At 42.5% G+C, this 22,978-nt stretch overlaps 7 protein-coding genes across 8 annotated transcripts; 4 read left to right on the top strand and 3 right to left on the bottom strand.

Annotated features, from left to right (window-relative positions):
• Positions 1-414: 414 nt before the first annotated feature.
• Positions 415-2,189, bottom strand: Bcnmt1. Its single transcript, XM_024692629.1, has 6 exons — positions 2,136-2,189; positions 1,845-1,895; positions 1,653-1,756; positions 1,377-1,594; positions 1,068-1,323; positions 415-1,018 (listed from the first exon to the last, which is right to left on the bottom strand). The coding sequence occupies exons 2-6, from the start codon at positions 1,877-1,879 to the stop codon at positions 603-605; spliced, it is 1,029 nt and encodes a 342-aa protein (XP_024548408.1). The 5' UTR covers positions 1,880-1,895; positions 2,136-2,189; the 3' UTR covers positions 415-602.
• A 4,270-nt stretch (positions 2,190-6,459) lies between these two features.
• BCIN_04g04910 (hypothetical protein) lies at positions 6,460-8,408 on the bottom strand. 2 transcript variants are annotated; one of them, XM_024692628.1, is made up of 4 exons: positions 7,581-8,408; positions 7,444-7,530; positions 7,030-7,361; positions 6,460-6,969 (listed from the first exon to the last, which is right to left on the bottom strand). In XM_024692628.1, exons 1-4 carry the CDS (start codon positions 7,631-7,633, stop codon positions 6,938-6,940), a joined length of 504 nt encoding a protein of 167 aa, XP_024548407.1. In that variant the 5' UTR covers positions 7,634-8,408; the 3' UTR covers positions 6,460-6,937. The 2 variants fall into 2 exon arrangements, with proteins under 2 accessions (XP_024548407.1, XP_001557632.1); XM_001557582.2 differs by having other exon boundaries at positions 6,460-7,361.
• Positions 8,409-9,519: 1,111 nt separating this feature from the next.
• BCIN_04g04900 (hypothetical protein) lies at positions 9,520-12,863 on the top strand. The gene is made up of 2 exons (XM_024692627.1): positions 9,520-9,668; positions 9,725-12,863. Exon 2 carries the CDS (start codon positions 9,867-9,869, stop codon positions 12,759-12,761), a length of 2,895 nt encoding a protein of 964 aa, XP_024548406.1. The 5' UTR covers positions 9,520-9,668; positions 9,725-9,866; the 3' UTR covers positions 12,762-12,863.
• A 1,673-nt stretch (positions 12,864-14,536) lies between these two features.
• On the bottom strand, positions 14,537-15,800 carry BCIN_04g04890 (hypothetical protein). The gene is made up of 3 exons (XM_024692626.1): positions 15,292-15,800; positions 14,869-15,232; positions 14,537-14,807 (listed from the first exon to the last, which is right to left on the bottom strand). Exons 1-3 carry the CDS (start codon positions 15,365-15,367, stop codon positions 14,732-14,734), a joined length of 516 nt encoding a protein of 171 aa, XP_024548405.1. The 5' UTR covers positions 15,368-15,800; the 3' UTR covers positions 14,537-14,731.
• A 198-nt stretch (positions 15,801-15,998) lies between these two features.
• On the top strand, positions 15,999-19,044 carry BCIN_04g04880 (hypothetical protein). Its single transcript, XM_024692625.1, has 4 exons — positions 15,999-16,862; positions 16,963-17,264; positions 17,319-17,914; positions 17,969-19,044. Exons 1-4 carry the CDS (start codon positions 16,728-16,730, stop codon positions 18,886-18,888), a joined length of 1,953 nt encoding a protein of 650 aa, XP_024548404.1. The 5' UTR covers positions 15,999-16,727; the 3' UTR covers positions 18,889-19,044.
• Positions 19,045-19,822: 778 nt separating this feature from the next.
• On the top strand, positions 19,823-20,642 carry BCIN_04g04870 (hypothetical protein). Its single transcript, XM_001557577.2, has 3 exons — positions 19,823-20,036; positions 20,120-20,217; positions 20,273-20,642. Exons 1-3 carry the CDS (start codon positions 19,978-19,980, stop codon positions 20,338-20,340), a joined length of 225 nt encoding a protein of 74 aa, XP_001557627.1. The 5' UTR covers positions 19,823-19,977; the 3' UTR covers positions 20,341-20,642.
• A 427-nt stretch (positions 20,643-21,069) lies between these two features.
• Positions 21,070-22,845, top strand: BCIN_04g04860 (hypothetical protein). The gene has a single exon (XM_001557576.2). It carries the CDS (start codon positions 21,375-21,377, stop codon positions 22,374-22,376), a length of 1,002 nt encoding a protein of 333 aa, XP_001557626.2. The 5' UTR covers positions 21,070-21,374; the 3' UTR covers positions 22,377-22,845.
• The last annotated feature ends 133 nt before the right edge of the window (positions 22,846-22,978 follow it).

Here is a 22,978-nt window from a genome sequence, read left to right as displayed (position 1 = left end):
TTCATTTTCAAAACTTGTTGCTCTCATGATTAACTTAGGTGCTTAGGTGTAAATAATTGGGAATTATTCTCACATAGGAACTACAGTATATGTTGCGGAGAGTCGTTTTCCGATGCTTGACATCTGTCATAGTAATGGCATAGTAAGGGACTGTAGGGTAATAATCATAGATTAAAATAATTTGTTGTTGCATTCCTCGATGATAATCACATGACTTGTATATTTTCGTCTTGAATGGAAAGAGAGAAAGAATCTTTCTTTTGAGAAGAGTATTGGACGTAAAAAACAAAAAGGATCGACCCATGACCCAATTATCATCATCACTAATTTTGAAGAAAAAAAAAAAAAAGTGATATGGGTGTTCATGAGTGCCTCTGGGAAAGAAGTCGCAGTTTGTATACGCATGCTATCATATATCGAAAAACCATACACATAATATTGAACGAGACGAATGCAAAGCTTTGAATATTCCTCGGCATAGCCTTAATTGATTTTATTGGCAATAATGCATTGGCATGAGTATAAATGAATGTGTTTCCTGTCAATCTACAAAAATAGGAATAGAACCCAAGGGTTTTCTGGATTAAGCTTCAAAAAGCTTCTTATGCAGCAAGCTTAACATCAAGTCTCTTGAATCCACCATTGTCGGCGACTTCTTGTTGCAAGACAACCATTCTCTTTTGGTCGCCAGTTGGATCAGCCGAATCGCCTTCAAGCTTCCATTCGAGGAATTCGTTGGTGTAGTTGGGACTGAAATCTTCATTCAAAACACCAAGACGTTTACCATACTTGGTAACCTTTTCCCAATCACGTCGAACATTCTTAAGATCCTTCGAAAAGTATGCGTAAGAACGTTCAAAGATCTTACGGTTGACGGGAGAAGCCATTTCAGGTTTGATGTCAATGTACGTCTTATAGGCGTCGGATGGAGAACCAAGAACGTGATCAGTTGCTCGTTTGACAGCCTTCATGAACTTGCGAACCTTCTCTGGATTCTGTGCAATGAATGCATCATTTGCTGTCGTCAATTAGCTAGATACTCTAATCGTATGAACTAGAAAACGCACCAATATACAAAATGGAACAGAAGCAACAACATCCAAGCTCAGCAAGCTCATCAATACGGAGCATTTGAACATCAGAACGAGGGCGACCTTGATTCGCCAGCCACTCCTCCAGTTCAACCATTTGCACGTTTTCCAATCCGATACCGGCATGGATACTTCCCTCGATGATAGCCTTTGAGACATTCATGCCACAACGAACAGCTTCATAATCAGTTGGCTCCATGCCATAGTACTTGGTCAATTCGTCGATTTGGATCTGTGATCAAGAGCTGTTAGATTATTATCGCGACTGGAGTATTAAATGCATACTTTTCCAAATTCTCCAACATATCCAATCTTCTTTCCTTTGAGACTGCGAAAGTCGGTGGTAATTCCACTGTCCTTGAGATAAACCACTCCGGTGAATGGCTCATCAAGTAAGGAACCGATCGAGGTAACGGGAAAGTCCCGAGCTTTCGCGGCAAGAGTGTGGATCATGGCTTTGAAACCCATATCGACTTTTCCGGAGCCGATGATCTCGGTAACATCTAGTTCACTCAATCAGTCACCACCCGAGCGAAATAATTTGAGTATTTGATTGCTAACCACTGGGATCATTAGGCTCGAGAAGAGCTACCTTGATTCCTTCATCGGCGAAGTATCCAAGCTTTTGAGCAAGATAGACAGGGGCATGATATGGCGTTGCGTGCCTATTGAAAGATAACTGTTAGATTTCTCCTTTGCTTCAAATGAGCTCTTTCATCCACTTGAAGCTACAATTTGACTTGTGTAGCCTACCAGTTCATCAAGAATGTGATTTTATCAGTCGACATTCTGTTGATCAGGTAGCTAACAAAAGGTTAGAAGACTCGAATGGGGAGGGAAGGGGAAGCATGTCCTTTCGCTAGAATTATCTAGATCAAGTTCATATGTACGGTATAATCTCAGATCCAAACTCTATCCATCGCCGACTTGAAGTCATAGATGAATAGAATTTGGAACACCCGCCATGCCTTTGTTACACGTTACCTTGATCTGAGGATGATTCATAGCGTGAGAGAGCCACGCTTCGGTTCTTATCGAACATACTGAATCGATTTATGGCGATTAGGACAATTGAAAGACGAAGTGACTAGAGGTGACGTTGAAAGTTTTGAATTGTGAGTGTTAAGAGGAAATAAAAGAAAGGAAGAAAGGAGATGGAGGGGTAACGACTTTATAAGGCACAGCTTGTGGTCAGCTTCGGCCCTAGTGCGGGGTAAAATCATCGTGCATCCACCATGATACAGAAGCCAAGATGATCTATTGATCCCAACAAAATCCGGACCTACCAATGAAAAGCTCCAGGTATGACTAGATTCAATTAAAAGTGCAAACCGAGAACATTCTACCGGTTAAATAAATTATCGTCATCATACATGAAGAAAGTGGCAGATACAAGCTGTGAACGGCGTACTGAGTACAATGTACTCAGGTCACATCATAAGCCCACATTTGGTCTCGTTCACACGTGGTACAGGCATTAGATTTTAATGCCTGCATGAGCTTCTCATAGTGCCGCTGCTACAAATCTAGGTCGGCTACTTGAGTCCGTACAGAACTGCGCCGGGCTAGTGCTCGATGGATGGTGTCGTTAACCAGGACCAATCACACGATAGTGACTTGACTGATATCCTCTCCCTCAACGAGACAGGTTTTCTTTGGACACCAGAGACTACAGCTATCAATACAAATACCTCCATCCAGAGACAGATTCTCAAAGAATGACCATGGGTAGCAGAAAATGCGGCTCTGACAAATTGTAGTTTTGTCGGGTCTGGTAAGTCTAAAATTGAGGTGAAAACTCGTCAAGCATTCATGTCTTACGATGACATAATTCTTTGAAGACCATTTTATACTACTTGTTTATGTATCGCATCTACAGTGCCCCCTCGGAGCACATACCCTTTGGACAACGGAGAGAGCAGGTAACTATGCTAGACTTAAGTCTCTATAAAGGTAGAAGTAGGGCTCACCCAGATTTGTAGAACCTACAGGCTACGTTCAGCTTAGTGCTAGTATCATAGTAATCTCATTCGTTTCAGCCTTTGATAAAGTAAACACAATAGCCACAGAAGATTGCAGCTGACATAGTCATGCCAACCCCGAAAGCCAGAATCACTTGAAACATGTAGCATTTCGGCTCTATTGCAACCAGGAATAATGACAAAATAGCACTCCCCTGCTTATCTAGGCCTGCGCACTCATCAGATTTACTATCTCTCCATGAAAGAATCTAGCCGCGACCACTAGAAGACCACGATTGTATCTGTCTCCTCCATGGAAATTTGTTTCGACATCGAGGAATTTTTGGACAATTTTTAAATTATCCGACTCGGGATAGTATCTTAATAAGTCCGGGGATTAAGATGGAGTAGGCGAATCTTCGAAGAAAGCATCCATGTATTGAAACATTTCCCAGGACTTGGCGAAGTAGAGAGACGTGGATAGGTCAGTGCCTGTATCTAATCTTCTGTTGACATGGCCATGGGGTTAGCCGTGGAATATCAAACCATCGAAGGTGGATTATACAAGAGGATATACAGCCAAGCGGATCGTGCTTATATCTCCTTGATAGAGGCATGCCCTGCCTTCCTCGCCACCGATCTTCGTCATGTAGATAACATGGTGAGATCTTTCAAAACCAGGCAAGTGCTCTTGAAATAAATTCAACGTGTTTGCATTTCCACCCCATGAAGCAAGCTATATTGGAGCAGGAATTGCGAGGCTCTCTGAAGTTGGACAAGAGCTTTCTGAAAGCAACCGCGTTGCCAAATCTATATCATCAAAATAACCTGTTGCGCTCAAGAGATTTAAGCCTGGATTCGAGGCTTCATCTCCGCAGTGAAGCCGTCATCCTCTCCACCCTTCACAGATGCCCGGATGACATGCCCTCGTTCCAGTACGAGCGAGCATAGTGAGTTAACCGTTGACTTATAATCAACTGCCTCTTACGACAAAAGAAATTCAGCCACTACCGTATGTCAACGAAGCGTGCTACTTCTGGACCCGTCTCATTTCGAACCCGATATACCAGATAAGATTGCCAAACTCTTTCAGCACTATGGTTTTCGCGGCAGTACTAAAGCTCCACAAACTTAAGGTCGCGGAATTGATCGTAGAATGCAAAGCCATCGAGTAGCCTCGACTCAGAGAGAACAGGATGCAGGTAGTTATAGAACTGTTTTAGTCACCATGGGAGAGTCCTGATGGACATATGAAATAAGATATACTAAGAACGAGCGTTAGTCTGAGCCTTCTAGTGACTCCACGTGAAGCGGCGGCATGAAGCATTAATTTGGAAAAGAGGTCGAGTGGAAGATCGAGAAGATTCATTTTTTCCTGTGATGGACTTGTATAAAACGATAGCACTATCCCTTTTACTGCATGTTTTGTGAAAAAAAAAAAAAAGGATCTTTAGTAGCATTATGGCAAAAAGATATCTAAACCAGTAATCATAGCCATGAAGATCAAGCAGATAGGAATCACTTTCCCCAATCTAACACACGCCTACGGTAAACAACCAACGAACCACAACAAGGCAACCCCAAAAATCTTGCGCTTAACGAACAAATCGGAAAACACACCAGAACCACCAAATCCGCCTCACGAGCTCCAAATATGGGATGAAGAGACCAACAATGACCGAATTCCCAGCTCCAACCAATTCTAATGCAAAGGAATACCTCAAGATGGCATCTACAGACAAAACGTCAAGCAACAGCAATCTTGGTGCATAAAAAGATAGATCCGCAGTCGAATCTTCGAGCGACATGTTGTAGAGGATTAGAGAGGGGGATGTAAATATCGAAGTGAGCCTTTTGATTCCGTTGTAGCAATGAAATGATGCCCTTCCGGATGCCTGAGAACTGTGTATCGATGCTGTATAAATGCAATATAATAGGCGCATGCATCTCTAATCTCTCATCATATCAATCCACAGAATCAGTTCTACTTATCATCTTCGTCGTGGTCTATATCACTCATTCAACTTTAGATGTGTCTAAAAACTGAACTTCATTTAATCATCTACCCCATTTGGAAATTCAATCCGAACAACAAATTCTCCACGCCCGCCATCAAAAATTCTTATATCTTCACACACCATGCGTTAATCCATCTTCAAAGCTGCAACGCTAGTCCTCTCAAGACTCAGTGATATATTGCTGCTCCAATCGCTGCCACCGAGGGAAACACATTGGTTGTTCGAACCAAGGCTGTCCTAGATCTCGAAGCCGGCGGCTATACGACCAAAGCTGCCATGACTTCAAAGAAAAGGCCTCTGACTTATGCAATAACAAATTCAGGCGTTGGTGGAATGGTAGACCGAATTAAGATCGAAGAAACAAAAAACCTAATCAATATTTTGAATGCCGAAAACCTCAGCGATCAAATTACAAATAAATTTTGTTTATCAGATATTGAGATAGCCATATGAGTCTAATATTCAACGAGGTCAAAAAGGCTGCTAAGGATCTCGTTGTTGTCCGCTTCCAATTGGTTTCGGAGAAGATTGCTCTACCAGTTATACAAGCCTCGCGTACGCTGTTGAACGGCTTTCTCTGGCAAACTCTCCATGTATTGATATCTTGCCATATTTCTATGACATCTTCCAACACAAAGTTTGAGCCAGCACGCTATTTGCAAAGGAAAATGTGGCAAATTTGCTTCAGTCATTGACCGAGGCCTAGAACTGATCCATGAATGACTTTAATGTAGCAAATAGAAGAGTGCTATAGAAATTTGACTGCTTGTTTTCAGACCAAACATCATAATGTTTCAAATACTTAAAATACTTGGGTAGTGTAATTAAGAAAAGCTTACTCTCGCTTCATAATTCGCAATCAGGTGATAACTCGAAGGAAACATCCGGTCTTGTCTTACCGTAGGTTTAGTTCCAGATTTAGGATTCCCAGCACGGCCTAGAATTTTCGTATTGAGTGCCAGCACTCAAAGTTAGAGGCTTTCCTGTTTATTTTATTTCATAAAAAAGGTTAGAATCAGAAACTAGAATCGCGGGTTGAGCAACGTAACGCGTATTCACCCAATTGTTACAGATACTTAGCCTTGTCCCTAAACTGGGAGCGTCGAAATCGAATCCATTTAATCTAGATGGCCGATTCGTATGTCAAGGCAGAATACTGTCGATTGTTGTAGTATATACACTTTTTCGAATAAGTGACATTTAATGAAGTGACCACAGGCAACAAAGAAATCAATCTTGAAGTTAAAAGTTGCGTTTCCTGGTTTGTGAATGTGAATCGACTTCGCTTTTGGACTTCACTAAGAGACAACTTGGCTTGCAATGGGATTCTCCTCGTGCAAGAGAGCCAGCCTCGACGTGCGCCCTCCAGCCCATGTTCGACATATCTTGTGACACAAGCTAGAAATTTGTTGTCTTGACTCATGAGTGATGTACGGAATGAATATCGTCGTAAAATGCACAAAAAAAGGCGGCACACTGATGCCTTTTGTGGAACGAAATAAAACTCGAACAGAACCATGTGGATATGCAATTTTTTGACACATTAATCCTTCGTGCGAATTATAAATCGATTAATCCCAAGCTTAGAAATCCTCCTCTCTATAGGAATTGTCCATGGTATATACAAAGCAAAACCCGCAAATCCAACTCTTAATATCCATCGTTCGTATTCCAAAATCAGAGATGGGAATGTAGTCGAAGTCGAGTTCAAAAACCGGAAGTAACGCCAGGAATGTAACGATGTGGTCAAACAATTGAATGATCCACCAGTCGGAGAATAACGAATGCGGCTGAAGCAATAACGGTAATGGTACGACGACCCAAAGGGGGTTAAATATGTGAAGTTGTGTAATAATACTGGTAGTATTCATTCGGTACCTGTCGGTGGAACATCTCCATCTTTTGTAACAATTACATAGTCAGCACTGGTCCTGTCCCCATCATCGAGTTCGTATTCACCTTCGCTAGCACCTGGGGTAGGTGGTAGAGCTCCTGGAATATGTGATGCTAGAGCTGTTGTGTATGATTGTTCTGGCTTTGGGGCAGCTGGCCTGGATGCGATACTCTCCCCGCTTATTCCAACACCCCGCGATGTGATATTGTTCTCAAATTTTGGTTCTAAAGGGCTTATAGGACCGTCTGTAGACTGCTGTTGTCGGGAAGCTGGATTCCCTGGCGACAAGATTCCGGGGACTGCTGCTGCTTGTTTGGCCTTTAGTCTTTCCTCGGTCGCTCTGAGTCGGGCTTCGAGTTCTTCGAGTTCGGAGGTCTTTGTAGATATTTCGTTCTTCCTGATAGATAAAAATAAGATCTTAGTATTGAATTGTTGAAAATAGTGTTGTTGAAAAGAGTATCAGAATTATGAAGCCATACTTCTCGGAAACTATAGCGTCGAGGTCCTCGCTGCTGTCAAGCTTGAACAAATCATCCAATGCGAGAGCAAATGATCGTGCCATTTGACTGAATACCCATTAGTCTCATCTTACAGCTTCCAAACCCATCAAACCTACGATTGTGGCCTGCCAGTTGGCACATATTGACTATCGAGTTCGGCGTCGGACATGATTGCTTGTGAAGTTAAAGTATCTCGAGCTATCTGGATATAGGGCTGTAGCTTAAAATGTACCCGGTAATTGAGATCTTCGGGTACGCAACACGAGATTGGAAGTTGGAGGTTGGGTATGGAATGTTCTTGGGATATTGGATGGAAAAACGGTCTTGTTAAGAGATGGATGGTTTCTGGAGAAGTAGAAAACCTTAAGATTAACAGAGCCCGACTTCTTCTTGTATCTGTCAATGAATCGTAATAAGTTTGATGCGGATCTTTTGATGCGGATCCTCTGTTTTCATAGATTGGAGGTTGGCACCTTAAAGAGAAATAATAGGGGCTGCTAGACTAGTGTCATGTGAAATTAATGGAGAAGCTTTTGGTTCGTTCTCTCCGTCAGCTGGGGTTGCAAATGACGAGGAGTGGATATGTATATATACAGAGTATGATCAAAACTCAGGAACAATCTCCAGGGCTTTTGGCTCATGAAATTTCAATCAAAATATGAAAACGTCTAACGAGGTGAAGTTGTCTCGAATGAGAGTGGTCAGGGGGATGGCCAAATGGAATGTGAGGAATGAATGCATAGAAGTGCTGTCAGCCCAACCAAAGCCACTCGAGTAAATATAGAACTATGAAAATAGAACAATCAGACCAGCTTTATGCTGGTAAATTGATGTATTGAAAAATTGACAATAGCTAGAGAGCATTCAGATATTTGGCATGAAGATCATCATTAAGCAATACCCGAATGGGCAAAAGTAAGGTTTTCCATGAGGGGCAATACTCCTAGAAGGTTTTATCGGTTCATGAAGCAGATGAAAAGCAAGTTCGTAAAGCATTGATGTGGCTATCAACAACGCATAAAGGTGTGTCTTCGGGAAAAGGATAATTGGATAAGTAGCATACTGGACATGCATAGGGAATAGATTGAAAGCATATTTCAATAAGATGACAGGATACCTCTTCAATGCCATGCACACACACACACATTACGGAGTCGAACACCTTATTTCTCCATTTCTCCATTTCTCAAAGGATTTCTCAAAGAGTTTAGACGACCCCTTAATTGCTAATAGGAAGCGATGACTTCTACTCGGGTAGATAGAGTGTTCTTTGGAGGATATGAAAACCAAGAGCTGGTTGTCTTCTTGAGTAATAGCACGCTTGGGTGGATGATAGGTAGGTATCGGCACTCGTAAACTTTATAGTTTGCTCCAACTGCGTTCATCGTCATAGATACCGGTAGATACTATACTAGATACTAGATGCTAGATGCTAGATCGATGGCAACTCTTCCTGTCAACTCGTCGTGGTAGACAACTCTTACCGTCATAATTCGAGTATCTGGAGGAATAGCTGAACGATCTACAGCGCGGTTTTAGGTTTATGGGAAGGGTAAAATCCTTGACGCTGCTGACAATGCTGAACTCAGTATACTGTACAAAGTATATGCGGAGCAAATATACGTGTGGCTGGCTTGACTGGGGAAAGACTCGCGAGCTGGAAGGAAGGGAGGGAGGGAGGGAGAACATCACCAAATCACTATGTAATACTGTGTGATGCACACTACGTAGATATGTTCTTGCACACAACATACATAACTTCAGATGTCCTCACTGTACATCGCACCTTGGGACATCTCGAAATGCTTCACCGACGATTCCCAAACAAAACCCCCCCCCAAAGAACTGGGGGATCTTCAAATGTGCCTAGGAACCGACCAAAGGCTGACTTTAAATCCCGAGTCCATGTCCATCTCCATTAGCATTCTTGTTTCTATTCCCATTTCCATTGGATCTGTTTTTGATTTTGTCTGATTTTTGATTTTGATAAAGGCACGTGACCGTCCTCTAAAAATTTGGGCTAGAAAGCTACCTAGCTGGGGATTGTTGTGGTCAGAACAGAACATGCGAATGTGAAATGGTATGAATAACCTCATACTCATAAATTTGATCATAAATCAATCAATTGTTGTCCCCATCAACCACGACCCAAAATTCTATCAGTCGCGATCAATTATAACTCTTGATAACGATCTATCCACTTAGTAGGTTTTCGCATCGATTACATCGCTTTAAATGCATCATTAATCATTTGAAAAAGGTTGTCTTGATACTCTAAACCTTTTATCAATTTAATCGCGAATTTGATCCACCCAACTTTCCTCTTCTTCGTCGTGGCTCCTCTTCACCCTCCCAAAAGTCGTGGAAATCCCCTCGAAAGCTGGCGAGGAGGATACCGTGGCATGAATACTACTACAGCCTATACGCCTCTTGAATGTTTATTGCTATTTCAATCTTTGGTCGCATATGGCACCGATCCAAACTCATTCACTCAAATTTCTCAGCTGTTGACCAATAATTCCCTGGTCAAGGATGGGGAAACATACGATGCTGGCAGACTGAGTGCGGATCTATTGGGGGATTTGTATTTACGACTGCTGCAGGAGGAATTGAAGAACGATGCAGAGCAAGATGTGCAGGAAGAAACTGGACCGTCGCCGCCAAAAAAACGAAAACTCTCAAGTCCACATTTACCAACTATCAAGGATGCCCAGCCTTATCGAGAAAAATTGCCAATTTTAGTGGAGAGGTTATATGAGCGGTATAAAGATTATATGGTGCGGGCAATCAGGGAAGATGAGGAAAACTACCGAGCCGTTCAACGAGATATTGCGGCAATTGAGAGAGGAGATTGGGATGAGAGAATATTGAAAGAAGAGCGGGCGGTCACGGAACAGAATGGGCACAAACAAGCTGCGGATACTGGCATGAAGCCAAATGGTACCACTAGCAATGTTCCGATCACAGAGGAAGGTATATCGAAGGAATCCAAACCTTTGGATAGCAGACTGCAGGACCCACGGCCGACAGAACCTAGGCGTCTGGAGCCACAGCTGCCACAAATCAAGTCATTTGAGATAGCTATTCCTCAATCATTACCTCCAAATGTAAGAGAGCAATCAAGAACAAAAGCATCTCCATCTCCCGGTCCTTCGCCGAGAACCGAAGGTCGACCAGAAGGTTTGGCTATCAGTGATGTTTTAAACACTCAAAATTCCACCCCTGTTCCTCCCCCCAAAAATGTCACGGAACAGCAGCCTCGAAATGGTATGCAACATGGGGTACCACCAATGGCTCATCAAAGATCTGGCAGCCATGGCCCACATGGTCCATCTCCCTTACAAACTCAGGCTCACTCGCCGCAACTTGGTCCTCCTCCTTTGCAATGGGAACCACCATTTCACCCCGGCGGTCCTAATCCTCCACAGTTCCACAACCCTCAACCCGGATCGCCGCATCCATCTCCACACTCCCAGTTTTACCCCCCACCGTTCCCTTCATATCCTCCTCATTCGTACCCGCCCCAAAACCATCGAAATTCCTTACCAAGTCCACATTTACCTCCGCCCCATCATTCTGTACCATCATCTCCATTGAACCCACAATATCAACAAGGCGTTCTTTTACCACCCCCTCATACAATGGGTAGACCTCCAAGTACTACTGGCACGCAACTAGATGCATTAGCAGACGTTGCTGGGCAGCAATATCGTGCAAATTCTGGGTCTCCTATGGCTCAGCAAGGGCCTTTGCCTCCGGTCTCTTTGCCTCCAGGGTCTATGCCACAAATTCCGCCTCATATGCCATATACACATTCATTCCCACCTCCACCTCCACAAAGACCTCTCTCCTCGACCGGCCATCCTCCCCCACAATGGATCCCTCCCTTCCAATCACCACCGTATCCCTTACCATATCAGCTTAATGGACCTCCAAATACCCGACCGCCGTTTCCCCGACCAGAACTTGTTGCTCCCGAAAATAGGCAATATAATTCACCTTATAATGCAAATCAAAGTCCACGGCCTTCTCTACCCATTAACACTTCAGTGCAGCCAAGACCGCAATTATCGCAACCTCATACTCCGTTGTCTCAAGCACCTCAGACATTCATGACTGGAAGTGGCACTAAATGGACACCAAGACCATCCGGCGCTACTCCACGATTACCTAGGGAGCCTTCTCGTCCACAGGCCGAGGCTCTTAGTCCCGTATTGAAGCCTAAAGTATTACCCCAATCAGTAGAGAAGTCTTCACAAAAGAAACACCAGCCAAAGGATTCTGTAAAACCGGGCAACGCCAATGATACACCAAACACGTTACGCAAGCGAGCTGGCAGTATAACCTCAACTCCCACTATTGGTCTGTTTAGAAGAAGTCAGTCGGTACAATCACATGCTGACGAACTCTCTCTGGATAACGAAAGCTCTGGTCTTCACTTCAAACAAGAAGTCGCAACACCCCGTGGCGTTGGTGATGTAGCCGATATATCGACTGATGAAAGTACAATTCGACAATCCAAAATCCCACAATCACCTCGTCAAGCAATGAAACGAAAACGTCTTGATAGTCCCGAACTTAGAGAACCCCGTGGTCCACCCCTGTTCGTTTTGTGGACTCGTGCATTTCCCAAGATTAGTGTGTCTGCCTTGGAATCAATTAGTGGTCATCGGAACGCGAGTACATTTGCAAACCCTGTCAAGGAGAGAGATGCTCCTGGTTATAAAGATCTCATTCTTCGCCCGCAAGATCTCAAATCTATCCGAACGGCTATCACAGCTGGACATAAAGCTGCGGCGGCTGCAGCTGCAGCTCTGGTTACACCAGATGACCAAGGTCAATCAAGTGCATGGTTGCCTATCGCTGAAGACCTCATTCCTCCAAAAGGCATAATAAATTACGCTCAGTTTGAAAAGGAATTGATGCGCATGTTCGCCAATGCTATTATGTTTAATCCCGATCCTGATCGTGGATTTGGTAAAGCATTTGAGAATAAGAGAAAAGAGTCTGAGAGAGGAGCGGTGTATGAAATTGATGAGAATTCACTGGTGAAAGATACAAGAGCTATGTTCATGGATGTCGAGAAAGATATTGGAGCACTGAGAAGTGCAGAGAGAAGAAGCGAAGAAGCTGCAGAAAGAGAAGCTCTTGGTGGACCTTGGGGTATTAGACATACAAATAGTCATGCTAAACCTGATGATGATGATGACGATGATGAAGCTGACGAGCTGGCAGGGGATGGGGATGGCGTTGTAGGGAACGGAAGTGGCTCGGTAAAAAGAAGAAGAAAGGCTTAAGGTGGTGACTTCGCTTTGTAGTGATAGTCGTACCTCGAGGGAGATGTAAATATTATTGTGCTATGAGACATACGTTAATAATGAAAATGAGAGACATTCTCATCGAGCGTACTCGTTTCTGAGTATCTATTGCGATGAATTGAACTGTTCCGAGCAGATCTATGTTTCTCCTACTTTATCTCACTCAACAGGAATAGAACCCACAGGTCCGCAAGTAGGCAATATATCACTATGACGGTCATTAGTGAGATGTCAAAATTTCGGAACGATCCAAACTCGGCGCTTCCTGAGTTTTGATGAGGCACTCGCAAGAGCTAAATTTTTGACTTGAGAGTTCATTTAGCAGTGATTGATGATGAGGCTTTTGTAGTCGAAGAAAATTTGAAGGATTAAGGTGGTGTCATTATCGAGGAACATATGACATGATATTCAATCGCAAAATTCAGACGGTGATGATTCTGTTACTTGTGTTCTAAATGTCACTCGAACGACGCGGTGTGGATGTCATAATCGAATTCACATACAGGACGTCCATCATTTGCTAATGATAAAAGTGGAAATTCTCGGTAGGTTTACATATGTATAAAACAACTTATTGCACTAACGAAGGAACTTTATATCCTTTGCATCCTGCATTAATTTACTCTTTCATTCCCATGATTTTCTGGGGTAGGTAATGGCGGGTATTCTCATCGGTTTGTGCTATGTCATTTGGATATCTGGATAATGATCCTGTGATACGCTCATCATCGCGCAGGGAATAAGTACGTAGTTGCTGGTTTTGAAGCACGAGAGAATAACGTTTAGTCCCGTGGTTGAACGCGTGTGTCTTGCTATTTCAAGAACCTGGGAAATCTAAAGACTGCTGCAGATAAAGACATTTTCGGGAGTGTTCTATATGCTGGTTACGCAATTGATGGTTTCTTCAAGAATCCAACCGCTTCTTCTAGAATGAGTTTCTTGGCATAGTAGATTGTTAATGGTGGATGCGAAATTTGTTTCTGTGAGGAAGGTACTCCGGCGGATAGGTCTGCTACTGAAATTAGGAGAATCACTTAAGTTTTTCGCTTCGGAGAGATGGGTTTGATGAGCTTCAATAATGAAATCTGATGAATTTATGTTGTAGAAACAACTATTGCGAAATATAGAAGCGAGAATTATTTCAATTGCTTTTCAGAACGGGAGAGGAAGTATTAGAGGAGTTGAGATGAGCTCTTTCTCCTTTTGATCGGTTAATTTACCCTACGCTTCACCTCGCCATTTTCGTATACTTGACATATATTTCGCTGAATATTTATGAAAAAAGATGATCTTGCAAGATGTAATGAGTGATTTCTCGGCTGAGAATGGGTGTTTTTCACGTATTACCAAATTTTTGCTCATTTGGCTGAGATCACTAAGATTATGCGTAGGATTCTTCGACGACGACAGAAAGAGATATTTTTTCGGCTCAGCATTGGGAACCTTCGCAAATTTGAATTTGAGACTCAAACGGTAGTGTCTGATTACTTTTGCCGTTGCACTAGGGTCGATAAAGTTGAAGAAACATAACTTTTGGACTGCATTGATGTTTTGAAACTGGCAGCCATCAACAAAATTTGCATTACATTACTGCTCTGGAAAGGTTTCGGAAGCAGCAATTACGCTGAAATTCTCAAAATATGTGCGTAGCCTAATGCTGCATGAGAACCATCAAAAGAGAAACTAACACAAGTATTGTGATGTTTAAAAAATGCTTGAGTACCTAGGTATATAACAATTCGCTTCGCGAAACTTGTTCGCGCGTGTTAAAATCCAATTCCATAAACCAACGCCTATCTAATACGTGGAGTAAACGACCATGATATTTCCAATTTAACCATATATACTGCGAAGCATCTAAGGAGCAATCCTCCGAATCTATACACTCGATAGTTGGAATTGCCCCCTCTCCGCACCCCTAAAGACAAAAAGAAACAGAGTGTGGAAACTTAGCTTTCCTCGGGCGATTCATGTAGTACTGAAAGCATAGAGCTCATCGAACTGACATCACTACTATAGTAAGACCTAGTAATGATTAGCAATTTCTTCTTCGCAATTTGACCACCAAAATCTCAGTAAGACCCACCTATCGTCGTCTCTTCGGAACGTCCTGCTATCTGGACTAGTCGCATAATCTCCATTTGCATCTCTTTCCTTAAACCTTCCTTCATATCCATGTTCGTTCTCAATATCTCTCATTTCCCTTTCCATATACTCATTGTCACCTTCAAGTTCGCTTATGTCCTTCTCTAGATCGCGTAGTTCATCGGTATCATGACATCGTAAATAGTCTGCCTCAGTCATTACTTTCATTTGTGGTATCGAATCTGCTGTGAGACGTTTTCGTTCTTCAGATTCAGAATTCCGGCTTCGGCTATGACAAAGTTCTTTCTCCCTGTGAGTTGTGTCGCGCGAGTCTGATCGACCACGTTGATTACTGTAATCACTACCTGAAGAATGGATTAGCATGCACTCTTCCAGGGGAATAGTGGAGGAACTCGTCACTTGCCAGATTCGCCGGACATGATGGAACCAATTTCCTTCCCCTCATATTCCTCCTCAATCTTGCTTGACCAACAGCCCATATTTATAGTTATCTTATAAGTGCCTAGGTATGGAAAAGTCTTTAACTTTTGGGTATCAAAAATATACAGCGTCGTGTCAGCAACGTAAATGACAGAATCGAGCACCGGGCTTCAACTAATGAGTCAAACATCTTCACGAGAAGTGGCACAAGAGATGTAGATATCACCAACATCATTGAGAAAAGGCTGACGCGGTTCAATTTGGGTCGAGACCTCAATCACGGTTCATGATGTTGGATGTTGGGTTAATCGCTGTGTGGCGATGTGAACAAACGCTGACCATTGTCACGACCCAATTCACCTAGACGTGTTCATTTGCATTCATAAGACCTATACATGATGGAGAAATGAATATTGATGGGTGAGGTCATTGGAGTTATACATCTATCTATATGTCATAATAAGCTTTCGGAATAATTTGTGAAATCATCCCAAGATGTTGGTTGGGATGTACGAACTTTGGAGCTCTAGGATAAGATAATGATCAGGATGTTGTCGGGGTCTAGGTTTGAATTTTAGCGCTTAGGTAAGTCGTTTTACAGGTGCCTCGAGAATGAACGGGGCCCCTGAAACGCGCTAAAATCTTGCCGATCAAAAGCCTACTACGCAAAACATTCATTTTTCACCGTTTGACTAACATCCTGTTCCAGCTTTCCAGAGTTTTCCCGTTCAACAATGAGGTCAAAGAGGAACGCATAAGAGCGAAGTGACGAGCAAGGATATCATAGTTCCTGCGAGGAATCTAGATTTGCCGCTTCGAGCATTTCAAGCCACGGGGATGTAGCCTCGAATATCGAACCAGCGCGGCCAAGCGCGATGAAGAAACTGGACTGGATGCGCCTGTCATTGTCTGCAGAACTATTACTGTCGCGATCTAGATCCGGGAAGATCTAGAATTTAAATCATTCTCAAGATCTGTGCAGCTTGTCAAACATATGACAGCACGGATTATACTTTTTGAAGGTGTTGAGCAAAGGGATTTTTATCTTCATCCGTGGTAGTTGCGCACATTTGCGCGAGTTTGTCACATATACTAGAGATGATAGTGGAGTTTAATCTCTTGGCGAGCTCTCCGTCCTCTTTTCACATTTCTTTTCATTGGTAGTTGCAGCCCATGATGAATATTGTGGGGTTTGTTTCCGATGAAAGTTTCATCTGGACTGATAATGAGCAATTGGTGATTTGAGTCAGTTTGGTAATGGTGAGCTCAAACTTGCTCATTGTAATTGGCTGGTTTCTTGGCAATGGGTTGATAATTGAAGGTTTCCTATTTCTCGAGCTCAATCATTTACTTTTGATATTCGACTTCATTGCTGGCAATTTATCTTCTTATTTGTAATACCGGTATCTAATAGACATCATGGAGGCCATTGAAGCTCGCCATATCCAAATGGCGGATAATACGTCAACCATGGAACCACATTGGGGATATGTTGCTCGTGTGTTGCCATGTACGAACGATGCTGGCTCATGTGAATATCTGGATTCTGTTTATGTAAGTCACCATGCCAGTTTTCCTGCTTTCTGACAGACTACCTTTCATTCCTTCTGGCAATATGACCCATATCCATCGTTTTGACACTAACATTCTCTAGCATACACACGATATATCTATGCTCTACACTTTTATCTTATGGGCAGTAATAGGAGGCATTCTGGTTATACTCACTACTCTCCATTTCATAAAGCCTTCAGAACAAGCTCTCACCAAAGCTAGAGACTCAGAGATGCAAAGTAGGGCGGGAAATTCGTCCTGGTACTATCGTACATGGCGCGGAACAACTGCTACTTTCCGACGATATCTCCTCCCAGAAAGCTTTATCAAGTTTTTTGGACATGTAACCAGGTTGCAGGTCTTAATACTAGCAATCATGCTAGGGTACTTGCTCATCTTCACGTAAGTATTGCGCCCCCTTGAGGAGAAGTTTTGTAAAGTAGTAACGTTCGATAGATTTGTTGGAGAAACCTACAAAAGATGGATAACTCCTGTTAAAAAATCGACTCTGTTCAATACCAGATCTGGCCTCGGTGGTTTCTCTGATCGTCTAGGAGCATTCGCGTATGCATTGACACCATTTACGGTACTCCTTAGTACCCGAGAGTCAGCTCTAAGTCTCGCGACCGGAATTCCTTATCAATCGTTCAACTTTTTACATCGCTGGATTGGACGTGTAATTTTTATTCAATCCGCTGTACATACCTTTGGCTGGACGCTTATCGAAGCACGATTATATCAACCGCAACCTACCACATGGCGAACTTTTATCAAGGAGTCGTATATCATTTGGGGCTGCTTTGCATTCTCATTTGTTTGCTTCCTATACGTTTTCAGTATTCGAAGAGTTATTCAATGGACCGGATACGAATTCTTCCGGAAGACTCATTATGTGGTGGCTTGTTTATACATCGGCGCATGTTGGGGCCATTGGCAACAACTGAAATGTTGGATGATTGCCTCTCTCGGATTATTCTTTATTGATCGAGGGGTGAGGATATTAAGAACTTTGCTAATACATGTTGGATATTTTGATGCCAGTGGTAACGCAGGTAAGCAATTGACTTGATCCTCGATATTTGGTTTCATTTTATTGATTACTCTAGGCCTCGGATTTCACCCTGCCCAATCGACCCTTCAGTACTTTGATGACAAGGACGGTGGCGTCATTCGATTGGAATTCGATCACAAACATGCCCCATGGGCTCTTGGACAACATTTCTTCCTCTGCTTTCCTGCTCTTAGTATCTGGCAATCTCATCCTATAACTGTGGCATCAATACCCTCAGATCATCACACATACATTATTCGCTGTCGGTCAGGCGAAACTGGAAACCTCAAAAAACTAGCCCTGGAAAATCAATTCACCACTCCTGTAATCCTCAGCGGTCCCTACGGAGAACAATTATTAAAACCAGAAGAGGAACCGACCAATATCCTAGCTATAGCCGGTGGAACTGGTATTTCATTAACATTGCCTCTCGTTTTGGCGGCTACTGCTAGTGATGCAAAGATATACGAAGGACGAGCCATCGATTTTGTTTGGATTGTGCGGCGGAGTTCGTGTCTAGAATGGATCCGAGAGGAATTTGAGGAGGTAAAGGGGAGAGCAAGGAATGCGGGAATGAATCTTAATATTCATATCTATATTACACAGGAAGAAGATCCCGAATCGGAAGGAAAAACACATGAGGCGGTTATCAACGATGAAAAGACAGTCATGGAGACAGATGATAAAGCCATGGTAAACTCGATATCAAGTTCGAGTTCGGAAGGATCCTCCGGTGGATTCAAGGTTTCATATCTAGGCGGCTGTAAATGTTGTCATCCTGATTTGAAGGAGGTGGTTAACAGATTCATGCAAGAGAGAGCGGGGAATGCATATAGAACAAGGGTCATTGCCAGTGGACCGAACGGTATGGGAAAAGATTTGAGGAGTGTAGTGGCTGAATGCAGTGATGGATGTGCAGTTTTGAGGGGGGAGAAGAAGGGTGATGTGGAGTTGGTTTGGGATGCGAGAGATTAATACCCCCACGTCGCAAGGAAGTTCTGTGACAAAAAGCAAATAATGGTTTGTGGAAGGTACAAACATAGATATGAGATTATGTATTATGACTTGATGTACAGCTTGTATTTTCAAAAGTATAGAAAATAATTAATAGTAAAGCAATTAAATTTCTCAAAAACCGTGTCTATTTCCTTGGACCAATGTTCTTCGACATGTGTAAAGTAGTGATCGCGCTAATCTACTGAATCACGTCAACATCTAGAAACATTCGAAGTGCACAAGTGCTCTCTTCATTGGTTGTTGGTATAAACCACTTCAGCCTTCTCCCTCGTCCAATAATAAGATTATATTCCGCCAACCAATAACTTTCTCCAACCCATATTTCGCGGAACCGGAAAGAGCAAACTCTATATTCGATGACTCAATCTCACTTCATGGATACAGGCGCTTATGCAACGCACAAACAAACACCCTCGCCTATCATCGCCCCTTTTTGGGACCATCAGGCTCACCCCAGGGTCTACAGGATTGATGCCGGTCTACCGCAATTGAATTTCCTGTCCCTTTACGAAAGTGTCCGAGCAAAAGTCTAGATTTTGTATCGCTCCCCTGTCTTATTATAGAAGATACCTGCGAGAATGGAAAGATGTGGGGAACCAACATGCTCCATTGGGCCTTGAAATGGCCGGTTATTGTCTGATTTGGGAAAGGGATATTGAGAAAATGGTCTGGGGTAGATTTAAATCGTATTGATTCGGTAGTTTGAAAAGGATGCAAGGTTAAAATGGAGGTTTGATAGTACCGATCGAATGGGTTTTACGAGCTGGTGGTCAGGTGTGGTGGGGAGTGGCGATGGGGTTTTCCGACGGGAAAGAAGAGATGGGTGAGGATTGGGAGGGTATATAGAAGATTGTCCGTAAGAAGTGGGAGCAGTTTTGAGAGCATCTGAACTGGGCAGTTATCTTTGAATCTCCTACTTTCCACCATTCAAATCGATATCATCCTCGCTACAGTCTAGTTGTCACAAATTCGCTATTGTTGAAGCTCCTTATTTACAACAAACCCTGAAACCCTATCCTTGGATATAGTTACATCCTTAATCGCACAATGGCCGTCACCTGGAAAACACCCAAGTTAACTCTCTTAACAAGATTCAAAACCACAAGGTAAATACTCCGTGTTCCCATCTCTCACTCAGATATCTATTCCTCATATCAAATCCTCCATCAAATCCCTAACACCTAACCAGTTCCTCATCTTCCACATTCTCATTCTCCTCTTCCAAAGATAATGAGAGCACTCTTGACGATGAAGCTCAAGCGCTAAGAAAAGAACGCACAGGACATAGTAAGTTGAGCTATTTCCTTTTGAAATTGTAAAGGTTCTAACATAAGTAAAATAGGTTGCAAAAAGAAGACCAATTTTGAGAAATTGGAGCGAGTGATTATTTTCTGTAGTTTGTTTTGTTAGGGGTTATTTTGGCTCGGTGGGAAGCGAGGGGCTTTTTCATTTCTTGGGTTTGGAATTCGGGTATTTTAAGAGTTTGGGTTCGGAGTTGGAGTTGGAGTTGGGTGCGCAAAATTGAGATGATATTTCGTGCAATGAGTAGGCTAGAGATGACTAAAATCAAAAAGAGATTTGAGCGATTGCATCAATCGGGAGCGATATGATGGCCTCGCTCAGGAAAGATATTGAAATTTGGACTAGATGTAAAATTTGGTTTCTAGATCCCTCCTAGAATTCAAAATTCTTTCAATGTATTTGGATCTTCAAACCAACCTCTCCGCCTCCCCATGTATATTGAAGTTAAAAGCACTACTTCATCCCCTTAAATTCACTGCGCAGACGTGGCTAAAGATATTCCTAAGATAAAAGGGAAGCTAAACTAGAGGTGATATAACACAACACGCTTCACGCCTTTGAGGAAGAGTGGTATCCAAAAGTTGTTGAATAGTACATGAAAAAAAAAAACAGTGAACCATTTGTCATTCCAATAAGTTATATTTGATATTAAAATGAGCCCAATGTCATATTCGGTGCAGAAATTAATTGAACTAATGCATATTGAGCTCGATCAGATTCTATTCACACGATATTATTAGATCTAATGTCTCTAAATATATTATTATGAGTCTCCGAATGAGCCCTTACATTCTTGATATCAACATATATTCTTAAAAACAGACGTATCCATCTCGTGGCCTGTAAGGGAAGAGAAACTTCTCAACATATTAGTGAATAGTTTCTATTCAATACGATCACTAGTTTTTCTCATTTCGGTAAAGGTTGTGTTGATTTTTCCGCTTGTAGCAAACAATTTTTTCATTACTCAACCTCCGAAAAGTACACAAACAAAACATATCATGGTACAGAATATTGTATCTGATAATACGTTCAAGTAAGAATTATCTGTTTATTCGTTGCACAGTTGGATATCCTTCACATCATATAGCCAGAAGGATAATTTTGCAGAAGTGACGCAGAAGTCACTACTTGCAAGACCAATGAAGCCAAACAATCTCTACGGAGATCCGAATCCATCTATCCAGACATTGAATGCCAGAAAAATGGTCGATCAACAACTCGGTGGAGAATCCTCAAGCAAAGATTGTTCTCTTTCTGTCGATCCTTCTAGCAAATGTGCATTTGATCATTTGACAAAGTCGCAAGCTTCTGCCGCTGCTTGCCTCCCTGGATCTATTGACTGGCAATCGGTTGACGAACGAGGCTCCAAACTTTTGGAAGACTCAGACATCGAGATGGAGATGGAAGTTGCAGACGATGAAAAAATTGGTGGGGTTGTTGAAAGTGTTGAACCGCGAGTTCGATTTCCAGTAATGACACAAGGAATTTTCAATTCCGTGGCCATTACACAACTACAAGATGATCTTGAGCAGACCAAGAGTGAAGTTGATAAGTTGCGAGCAGCATCTGCACGATCAAAGGATGAAATTACTCTGCCAAAAAGAATGAGTCTTTCGCAATTGATGGAGATGTTTCCAGAAGTGGGAGATCAGATCGATTCCAAGCTGAACCAGAAGTTGAGTGATGCTCGCAAAGAATACGAGATCAAACTTAAGAAGATGCAAGATGAACATAATGATGAAGTTTTAAGAATGGGAGCGGTTACAAGCGAGAAAGATTCGAAGTTACAGAAAGCTGAAGAAAAGTTAAAGATGGTGCGCCAGAGATATCTATATGAGTCGTTCGATGATGACTTGGCTGATATTCAAGACTCTCACTGCTCTTCAAGAAACAATACCAATGGCAGACAAGACCTACCTCCATTGGCACAAGGTGTCAACTATCAAGCTCCACCAGCGTTTGCTTTTGGTTCTTATACCCCCTCACAAATCCTTTCCAAAAGAACGGTCTTAAAAACCCTTTCCAAAGCAACAGTCTTACAAATCCTTTCCAAAACATCGAGTTGGCAAACGGCAATGTCAAAAAAAGAGGACGCGGCAAGCCTTTTCAACCCGAACTGGGCAGAGATGTCAAGAGAGTGAAGACAGAGCAGTTTGATAATTAGAGAGAAGGCTGTATCAAACGAAGGAGAGAAGAATTGTAACGATCTGGAGGAATACCTATATCAGGGAGGTCAATATAGTGTGAAAACACCATTCTCAGTTGATCTAAATCAGAAGTTTGGATACTTGTATCACCGAGAGGATGGTTCCTGTCGACTTCAAACCCACATTTGATTATATATCATTTGCAAAGTTTGAACTTTGCAGAGATTATACAGCTGGGCCCAGTGAAAGGTTAATGTTTCGGGAAGTGGGAGAGTTTAATGGATGCGTAGGTCTTCGAGAACGAGGAATCTTCTAGCTTGCCAACGTACATAAAAGTGGAGGATTATTTGATCCAGATTGGGGTAATTTGGCGACTTAGTTGAAGCTTCATCTGTCTTTGCGTCCGAAAAGCTCCTTCAATGTCTCAATCAGCACAACATAATCAAGTCCTAGAACTCTATCAGTCAAATTGCAGAGTGTGCGTGATCTCATGACCAAGTGAAATGACATATCTGAGAATACCAATCGTGTAGTGTTCTTACTGCCTGGCTGTCCACTGTCTGCTTCTTGAAGAGGCAGGGAATCACGATTCTAGA

The sequence above is a fragment of the Botrytis cinerea genome, chromosome 4 (genome assembly GCF_000143535.2).
Source record: "Botrytis cinerea B05.10 chromosome 4, complete sequence".
Classification (NCBI taxonomy): domain Eukaryota; kingdom Fungi; phylum Ascomycota; class Leotiomycetes; order Helotiales; family Sclerotiniaceae; genus Botrytis; species Botrytis cinerea.
This window is presented reverse-complemented; position numbering and strand designations above follow the sequence as displayed.